General features: G+C 52.0%; 1 protein-coding gene across 1 annotated transcript; it reads right to left on the reverse strand.

Annotated features, from left to right (window-relative positions):
- Positions 1-379: 379 nt before the first annotated feature.
- On the reverse strand, positions 380-1,557 carry LOC133362435 (platelet binding protein GspB-like; the record flags this gene model as incomplete). Its single annotated transcript, XM_061581380.1, has 1 exon — positions 380-1,557. A coding segment is annotated over one exon (1,178 nt), but the record flags the coding sequence as incomplete, so codon positions are not given.
- Positions 1,558-10,481: the final 8,924 nt, after the last annotated feature.

Below are 10,481 nucleotides of genomic sequence, written 5' to 3' on the forward strand. Positions count from 1 at the left end.
ATTCATCTTTCAAGAAGCTTTTTTCACCACTTATTTATTAACGTCCCTAAACAGAGGGTTGTTGTTGTTGTTGTTTTCACCACGCCTACGGTGGTTTAAATGTTTTTGTTTTCACATCGTTGGAATTGTAAGGCTCCCGCTTTTGCTTTTTGTTAGGACCCAGCGCGGTCGTGGGAGTCCAATCTTCGTGCTAATTGAAAGTGCACAGTCACTAATTGAAGGCGTCTCCTTAACAAAACAAGTTGAGCCCCCCCCTCCCCACACACACACAACTGCAGCAAGAGTCATTGACTAACTTGTATTTTTCACCCCCTGGATTATTCTCATCGTTTTCATGTTGCAGTGGTTTCTGACGTTTCTCCCAATTACCACGACTCACGGTGACACCCCCCCTCCGCCCGTCACCTCCACAATCCCAACCCGACCCACAGCCCCCTCCGCACCCCCACAAAACATCGTGTGCGTGGCCCTCAGCTCCAGCAGCCTGCTGGTCAGCTGGGAGCCGCCACCCGCACACGACGGCGGCAGCAGCAGCAGCAGCATCACGGGGTACACGGTCGCATACAGGGAGCTGCCCAGCCAAGGCGCAGACGCAGCAGACGACCAACAAGGGGACACACTAGCTGACGCACTAGGGGACACACTAGCTGACGCACCAGCTGACGCACTATGGGACGTACTAGCTGACGAACCAGCTGACACACTAGCTGACGCACTAGCTGACGAACCAGCTGACGCACTTGCTGATGAACCAGCTGACGCACTAGCTGACGAACCAGCTGACGCACTTGCTGATGAACCAGCTGACACACTAGCTGACGCACTTGCTGACGAACCAGCTGACACACCAGCTGACGCACTAGGGGACGCACTAGCGGACGAACCAGCTGACAAACTAGCTGACGCACTATGGGACGCACTAGCTGACGCACTAGCTGACAAACCAGCTGACACACTAGCTGACGCACTCGTGGACACACTAGCTGACGCACTATGGGACGTACTAGCTGACGAACCAGCTGACACACTAGCTGACGAACCAGCTGACGCACCAGCTGACGCACCAGCTGACGCACCAGCTGACGCACTATGGGACGTACTAGCTGACGCACTAGCCGACGCACCAGCCGACGAATCAGCTGACGCACCAGCTGACGCACCAGCTGACGCACTAGCTGACAAACCAGCTGACGCACTAGCTGACAAACCAGCTGACGAACCAGCTGACGCACCAGCTGACGCACTATGGGACGTACTAGCTGACGCACTAGCCGACGCACCAGCCGACGCACCAGCTGACGCACTATGGGACGTACTAGCTGACGCACTAGCCGACGCACCAGCCGACGAATCAGCTGACGCACCAGCTGACGCACCAGCTGACGCACTAGCTGACAAACCAGCTGACGCACTAGCTGACAAACCAGCTGACGAACCAGCTGACGCACCAGCTGACGCACTATGGGACGCACTAGCTGACGCACTAGCTGACGCACTAGCTGACGAACTAGCTGACGAACCAGCCGACGCACCAGCCGACGCACCAGCCGACGCACCAGCTCACGCACCAGCCTGACGCACCAGGGGACGAAGCGAACGTCACGGGCGGGCGGCCGAGCGGGGGAAGGGGTGGCTGGTGCCGGACGCCGCGGCAGCCCGCGGACGTGAGGAGCGTGACGCTGAGCGGGCTGCTGCCCGAGGGGGCCCTGTACGAGGTGACGGTGCGGGCCCACACGGCGGTTGGCCCGGGGCTCTCGTCACTGCCCGTCCAGGCGCGCGCACACCACCACGGTACGTCAAGGGGGGGGGGGGGCGCCGCTGTGTTCCACGCCGTGGCCGTGCCGGCCGGACCGACACCCTGACGTGGCTCTTGAGTGTTTCCCCTCCTGGTGGTGGTGCCTCTGCAGCTACTGCTGACGGCTGTGTCTGGCCAGAGTCCTCCTCCTCCTCCTCTCTCGGCTTTCTGCGCTGCGGCTCTCGCGCGCCAGTTCTCCGCGGCGCTGCTCCACGCCGCTGCGCTGAGCCGCTTTGCGGGTTCCGTTTGTGTGTCTGTGTCTGTCTGTGTGGTTGTCTGTCTGTGTGGTTGTCTGTGTGTGTGTGTGGTTGTCTGTGTGTGTGTCTGTGTGTCTGTGTGTGTGTGTGTGGTTGTCTGTGTGTGTGTCTGTGTGTCTGTGTGTGTGTGTGGTTGTCTCTGTGTGTGTGTGGTTGTCTCTGTGTGTGTGTGGTTGTCTGTGTGTGGTTGTCTGTGTGTGTGTGTGTGGTTGTCTGTGTGTGTGTGTGTGGTTGTCTGTGTGTGTGTGGTTGTGTGTGTGTGGTTGTCTGTGTGTGTGTGTGGTTGTCTGTGTGTGTGTGTATGTGGTTGTGTGTGGTTGTCTGTGTGTGGTTGTCTGTCTGTGTGTGTGTGGTTGTCTGTGTGTGTGTAACGGGGAGTGGTGGTGTCGCGGTTTCCCCGTGTCTCCCCAATCCCGTAGCTGCCACCACGCTGCCCACCTCTCGTGGCTCCTCCCCACACTCGTCCGTGATGTCTACGGGAGACGAGCCGACGTTCCGCGCCAGCGGCATCAGCGCCTCCTCCATCGGCTTCCTGTGCGTGGTGGTGGTGATTGCGCTGCCTTCCGTGGTGGGGTGCCTCGTGTGGGGCCGACAGAGCGCCTCCAAGCGTCCCGGTGAGTGGCGGGGGCATTGCGGTGCCTACGCAACGTTGACTCCCTCGCCCGGTCCGCGGGAGGTCAAGGGTTCTATCCCGACCCTTGCGCTGCCCGCTGCTGTTTGCGTCTCTCTCCCCGTGGATTTCTCTCGGGGCCCTGCGGTCCCCCCCACCCCCCCTCCACGTTCGGAATCGACGTCTCCACGCGTTCAGAGTCATTTGGTTGCTGCTGCTGCTGCTGATGCTGCTGATGCTGCTGATGCTGATGCTGCTGATGCTGTTGCTGCTGATGCTGTTGCTGCTGCTGTTGTTGCTGCTGATGTTGTTGCTGCTGATGCTGTTGCTGCTGCTGCTGTTGTTGTTGCTGCTGCTGCTGTTGTTGTTGCTGCTGATGCTGTTGTTGTTGCTGCTGATGCTGTTGCTGATGCTGTTGCTGCTGATGTTGTTGCTGTTGCTGATGCTGTTGCTGCTGATGCTGTTGCTGCTGCTGTTGTTGTTGTTGCTGATGCTGTTGCTGCTGATGCTGCTGATGCTGTTGCTGCTGCTGTTGTTGTTGCTGCTGATGCTGTTGCTGCTGCTGCTGCTATACATTTGCCACCCGACGACGATGACGACAATAAGCCACCGAGTGGAGCTGTCACTTGTGATAGCCGGTGAAGCTTCTACAAAACAAGTTGTGACACAGCCACTTAGTCAGGCTTAGTGACACGTAGACAGAACGTGCCAACGACTTACTAGTTGATAGTGTGCAGCGTAGTGCATAGTGTAGTGTATATAGTAGTGTAGTGTATACTAGTGTGTTGTGTAGTGTATACTAGTGTAGTGTGTAGTGTAGTGTATACTAGTGTAGTGTGTAGTGTAGTGTATACTAGTGTGTTGTGTAGTGTATACTAGTGTAGTGTGTAGTGTATACTAGTGTAGTGTGTAGTGTATATTGTAGTGTATACTAGTGTAGTGTGTCGTGTAGTGTATACTAGTGTAGTGTGTAGTGTATATTGTAGTGTGTCGTGTAGTGTATACTAGTGTAGTGTGTAGTGTATATTGTAGTGTATACTAGTGTAGTGTGTAGTGTATATAGTAGTGTAGTGTATACTAGTGTAGTGTGTAGTGTATATAGTAGTGTAGTGTATACTAGTGTAGTGTGTAGTGTATACTAGTGTAGTGTGTAGTGTATATAGTAGTGTAGTGTATACTAGTGTAGTGTGTAGTGTATATAGTAGTGTAGTGTATACTAGTGTAGTGTGTAGTGTATATAGTAGTGTAGTGTATACTAGTGTAGTGTGTAGTGTATATAGTAGTGTAGTGTATACTAGTGTAGTGTGTAGTGTATATAGTAGTGTAGTGTATACTAGTGTAGTGTGTAGTGTATATAGTAGTGTAGTGTATACTAGTGTAGTGTGTAGTGTATATAGTAGTGTAGTGTATACTAGTGTAGTGTGTAGTGTATATAGTAGTGTAGTGTATACTAGTGTAGTGTGTAGTGTATATAGTAGTGTAGTGTATACTAGTGTAGTGTGTAGTGTATATAGTAGTGTAGTGTATACTAGTGTAGTGTGTAGTGTATATAGTAGTGTAGTGTATACTAGTGTAGTGTGTAGTGTATATAGTAGTGTAGTGTATACTAGTGTAGTGTGTAGTGTATATAGTAGTGTAGTGTATATAGTAGTGTAGTGTATGTAGTGTGTAGTGTGTATACTAGTGTAGTGTAGTGTGTACTAGTGTATACTAGTGTAGTGTGTACTAGTGTATACTAGTGTAGTGTGTAGTGTTGGAGAGTAAACCCACCACAACATTCGTCAATTCGAGTACCTGGTGACACTTCACCGGCAATTACAACGACGACGACAACAACCACAACCGGCATCATCATCAATGCTGCTGCTGCTGCTGGTTGTTGTTGTTGCATTTCGGGAAGCGTCGCAGAGTTCTGTGCGTCTGTGAGGTTTTTCTCGGCGTGGTCTTTCCCCAGCGGACGGGCGAGGAGGGAACGCCCAGAGCGTGGTCCCCAAGAGCGATGCCGAGTGCAGGTAGCCAACACAACTACCACCAACACCAATACCACCGCCACCAATACCAACACCACCACCAATACCAACACCACCAACACTTACACCACCACCAACACCACCGCCACTAACACCACCACCACCAATACCAACACCGTCACCAACACTACCACCACCGCCACCAACACTGCCACCGCCACCAACACCAATACCGCCACCGCCACCAATACCGCCACCGCCACCAACACCGCCACCGCCACCAACACCACCAACACCAACACCACCTACACCTACGCCGCAACCACCACAGCCACCAACACCGCCAACAACGCCGCCGCCACCAACACCGCCACCTCCACCACCACCACCACCACCACGGTGGAGCAGAAACAATCAGAATTTTAGGACCTTGCCCCCCCCCAGATGGATGGCGGCGACGCCATCCATCTGGCTCCTGCACCATCACTCCGCGGTGGCTCGGAGATGTTGACTACCTCGCCTGGCACGCAGGAGGTCGTGGGTTCGACCCCTGACGATGCCTGCCGCTTGATATTTGGAGTTTGCGGCGCCTTCAGAAGCGGCTCCTGTCGATGCGCTTCGTGCGTTCAGTTTGTCAACCTTCACCCGAACCTCCGAATTAGAAACGGTTTGTCTACGAGCGGTGCGGAATAACGAGTTCAACGTACGCGCACGCTCGTGCACTGGGTGCGTGCGTATCGCACTCGCGCGAGGTACGTGCGTCTCACCATCGCCTACTGTCTCCGCTCCCTCCAATGGCTACGGGCGCGGTGTGCTGGCCGGGGGTCGCTACAGCGGCGGCGTGGAGATGACGAAGCTGCAGCACGTGGTGGTGGTGGTGGTGGTGGTGGAGGAGGAGACGTGAGGGGAGAAGGAGGCGATGGTGGTGTAATAAAAGACGGCGTCATTTACTGCTGGTCTCCGCTCGTCTTTTATTCAGGTTCTTCTCCGCACCCCACTGGTCTCCTCCGCGGACCAGCGTCGTCTCCTCTCGCGCGCCCCGCACATACTCCCTCCTCAACTCCGCCACTCATCCTCACGCCCGCTGCTCCTGACAAGGGACCAGTGTCTCCTCTCGCGCGCCCCGCACGCGCTCTCCCGTCAGTCGCTCCGCTCCTCCCCGCTCCGCACACCGCTGGCCGACGGTGTGCCGAAGCCCCCTCAGTCACGTGGCTGATGGGGCGGCGGCCACCCCACGTGGTCCCGCTTCTTCACTCCATCGACTGGCCCCGATCTCTCCCGGGCTCCTCTCTATAACCTCTCTCCCACGTGACCCCGACTCCTCCCCTTCCTGATCGTCACATCCGGCTTTCCCATCCTGCCCTGCTGGCTCCACCCCCGTTCACCTCGCTTCCCATTGGAGCTGCCGAGGTGACGGCGGCCCCTCCCACACGCCCCCCACACCGGGCTCCGCCCCCAACACCCCGGGCCGCGTGATTGGGCCAGAGTCCAGCAGCAACCCCATTGACGCCGCATTACACATGTAACGTCAACTTTTGAAAGTTCACATTTATCACGAATATCACATTCTTGTTTATCTGTCTGCTTGAGAATGTCTTCAAAGTGTTTCGGTCGGAAATATTCCTCCCAGGCCAAGCCCCAGGGACGTCGTCTCCCAGCAAACACGCAGAGACAATACAACTCACGTCACCCCAAGCTTAGTGAGCACGCAACATCAGGGAAGAACAGCACCAACAACAGAGATCTGAGCTGGTCCTGGGCATCCCCTTCACCAACCCGCACTGACCAGCGTGGTGAAGTATGGTCACAACAACCTCCACGACCGACATGGCGAGGCGAGGCCATCACCGTGCAACGTGTCGACAACGGGCTGTGGGGAATGCTGAAAGTAATGCAGTTGCTGCTGGAGTAAGGTGGTGTTTCTGCCGTACTTCCCTCCAGCATGTATACAAACACATTCCTCCTGCGGAGGGAGCTGGTAGGAACGTTGGGTTGCTCGGTCAATGGCCTGCAGGGTCAACGGCCAGGGCGTGGTGTATTCCGCAAATATGGCCGACTGTGTGGGCGGGCACAAGCCGGCGTGAGTAGGTTAAACGTTGAGTTTTATAAGGGCACCACGGGGTGACCAGCCCCTCCCCACCCAGCCCCACCCCACCCAGCCCCTCCCCTCCCTGCACGACGGACGGAAACAATAATCCCCTGTGGGCTGGTGTAACCAGTGGGTTCCTACCAGTACAAATACTATGACCCTGGCGATGCGTCTCTCTCCACGCCTCTGCCCAATGGCGGCGCTTTTGCTCAAACTTCCAAAATCCCTTTGGGTGTTAAGCCTTATTCTTCATTTAATAATAATAATAGTACAATTTGTAACGCGCGCAAATTTGCAGACGTAGTGGCCGCACCTCCTTCAAGTTGCCAAGTCGTGTCTTCAATTGTTTTTGCCTCGTGTCTTTTCCCCCCAACATCTCGTCCTCGCTAAACCTCACGGCAGCTCATTCATATTCCATCAGCCATTGTCCCCTTGACACGAGTTTGACATCGAACGAGAAGTAGGGCTGTGTGCAGTGAACCCTGCACTTGTTTCCGTCTGTACGACGATGTGATCTTTCTCCGTGACGACGACCTTTGTAAATGTCATCGCAACAAATGGATTTTATAAGATAACATGTACCCATGTTTATTGTGAAATGAGTCGACACAATAAAAAAACATGGAAACACGATGATAATATGTTTGTTTAGGGATTGACTTGAATTGTTTTCTGACTATCAAATGTGTTACCTCTTTAATCTGGAGCTTGTATCACTCTCCATTGAGCTGTAGCAGGGATGAAACAAATAATACATCTTCCCTGCCCATCCTCAGCCTGCCGTGTCGATTACAGGAGCACAGCTGTCGGATTGTTTACATTGTTGCGATTTTATTCATAAATAAATAAAAAATTAACCCGTAAAAACAAAGTTTTTCACTATAAATCCTTTATATGCGTGGCATCGGGGCGGCTAGAGTCATCTCGTCCTCTGGCTTGAGATGGCTGCCACCTATGGGTCAGATGATTGTCTGGCAGCATTAAACAATTGGTAATTAAATATGTATTTTCCCCTAAACAGTGTAAAATTTTGCAGTCTCGAAGTCATCTTCTGCACGTGTCACTACTCTCACCTGTCTCCATGCTGCACGCACTTCTTCTGCCTCACGAGCTTCTCATCGTTCAACAGAAAGTGTGACAACGCGTACGATACTGAAGATAAAAACTCACATTGTGGAAGGTCAAATCCAGACGTGACTGAGCCAATGTCTATGGCAGCTGTGTCTCGCGATGAATCACTTCCAGTAGCTGATCGAGCTGCCCTGACTTGTGCACACAAAGGACTGCTCTTGTCAAGGACTCTCATGACTTAATTTGGAGCTTTCATGACTGCAGGAATTATTCTTTGGTTCTTTCGGTAAAGTGACGTATAAAGATAAAATAATAAATTTAATTAAATACTAGCATACGACGTTTCGATTGCAACACAAGCAATCATCATCAGGTATAAATTAAATAGAAACACAAATCTAGTATACTTAGAAATGTAATGGAATACAACAGAGAGTCGGATAACATAACAGTCAACACCCCACCTGGTTGATTACGTTCTTCCTGAGAATGCTAAATTTGAGAGAGAGATTATGGTTCTGGTTCTGTGTTTGATCTCTCTCTCAAATTTGGCATTCTCAGGAAGAACGTAATCAACCAGATAGGGTGTTGACTGTTATGTTATCCGACTCTCTGTTGTATTACATTACATTTCTAAGTATAATAGATTTGTGTTTCTATTTAATGTATACCTGATGATGATTGCTTGTGTTGCAATCGAAACGTCGTATGCTGGTATTTAATTTATTATTTTATCTTCATACGTGACTTTACCGAAAGAACCAAAGAATACTCTCATGACGTGTCATGCCTGCGAGCTCATAGACATTGTGACAGCAGGAGAAGGTCGCTGTTCCTCTCGTGTCCTTGGGCAGCGATGTCGCAATGCCGGGATACGTTGCTGGCGAGCGTCTATTGCGCACACGGTGACACAGGCACCAGGTACCCAAAGCCAATGTGGACTTCTTCACATTTGAAGTCCCAAACAGCACGGAACACTCATTCATATGAGGCAGATGACCTTGAGAAGGAGCATGCCAGATACCAGAAGCCAAGAACGGCACCTGTTTTTTAAAAAATCCTTTATATTAAGTTCACTTGCTTGCTTGCGTGATTGCGTGCGTGCTTGCTTAGGACCGTGCAAATCTTCCAGTCGTTTTTTAACCCACTTCCCGTGATCCAATCGAGCTGACATTTTCCACACAGACTCGTTGTGCGTGACGATTAATTTTCGTGAAAAAAAATTCCCAAATTTTACACTGTTTAGGGAATTTTTTAAAAAATATTTAATTACCAATTGCTTAATGGTGGCAGACAATCATCTGACCCATAGGTGGCAGCCATCTCAAGCCAGAGGACGAGAGGACTCTAGCCGCCACGCATATAAAGGATTTAAAGTGAAAAACTTTGTTTTCACGGGTTAATTTTTGCAAGGTTTGAATTACAATACTCTGTCCAACACACACTCGTACACCCTTAGCCTCGCTCACCCACATAAGCATTACACATTTTCAAAAGAACCCCTGTGCGGCCGATGCTGACTGTGCTGACTGTTGGGGCAATGCGATTTGCTGGTAGTCGTGAAGGCTGCAATGGTGGTGGGGTGGCCAGCACCACGTCTGTCTCCCCAACGCTGAATCTGACGTCACACGCCGGCTACTTACTCACTTAAGGCTCAAAGCCAAGGGGATGCCCAGGAACGGTTCCTATATTTGCAACCGAGTTAGAAGTGGCTGCTGGACATTTGTATTCAGATCACCACGTTTGTAGCGCATTTCACTAACCAGCACGCCACATGTCTGCCCGCCCCACATACACAGAGGCACACTATCAGTATGCAACCGAGGAGGCAAAAGATGAGCCGGGCCAACTTGTATTGGCACACAGCGGGGTTAATCGAAAGAGCATCATCATCACGGTGCCTAGGAGATGTTAACTACCTCGCCTGGTATACAAGAGGTCGTGGGTTCGATCCCGACTAACGCCTGCTGCTGTATATTTGAAATCTGCGTGTCTCTCTCTCATCATCATCACGGTGGCTAGATGTTGACTACCTCGCCTGGTACACAGGAGGTCGTGGGTTCGATCCCGACCCTGATGCCTGCTGCTGTATATTTGGAGTTTGCGTGTCTCTCTCATCATCATCATCATCACGGTGGCTAGGAGATGTTGACTACCTCGCCTGGTATACAGGAGGTCGTGGGTTCGATCCCGATCCTAACGCCTGCTGCTGTATATTTGCAGCCTGCGTGTCTCTCTCCCCGTGGCCACGTGGATTTCTCTCCGGGTTTTCCCTCCACATTTAGAATCACAAGGCCCTCAAGAGTGTGTGCATGCTTTAATTTCACCGGTGGGGTAAAATGTGGGTGGTGGTGGTCAACATTTCCGACTGGATATCTGTGATGAAGAGCTTCACAGCTCATCGGATTCCTCCAAGATACATCATCACCGAGTCTGTGTAGTCCCACCTCTCCTAAAACAAAGTATCGGCCAGCGTGGAAGAGTAGGCCAAGTTACATCCCACGGAGGCTCTCTCTCCAGAGCTCCCTCGAGAAAACCTTCCGTCACAGCGGTGACGCGAGCACTTGCAGGACTGCACCTTTACCCATCGGCATGAGCTGCTTGAAGTCTGCTCCTGTGACCGGGTTACACGTCAACATCGCTACGAGTGTATTTGGGTGAAGTTATTTTTACAACGGCCGAACGTACA

This window comes from Lethenteron reissneri, unplaced genomic scaffold (assembly GCF_015708825.2).
Source record: "Lethenteron reissneri isolate LAM-NWPU_2019-01 unplaced genomic scaffold, ASM1570882v1 scaffold_1473, whole genome shotgun sequence".
Lineage (NCBI taxonomy): Eukaryota > Metazoa > Chordata > Hyperoartia > Petromyzontiformes > Petromyzontidae > Lethenteron > Lethenteron reissneri.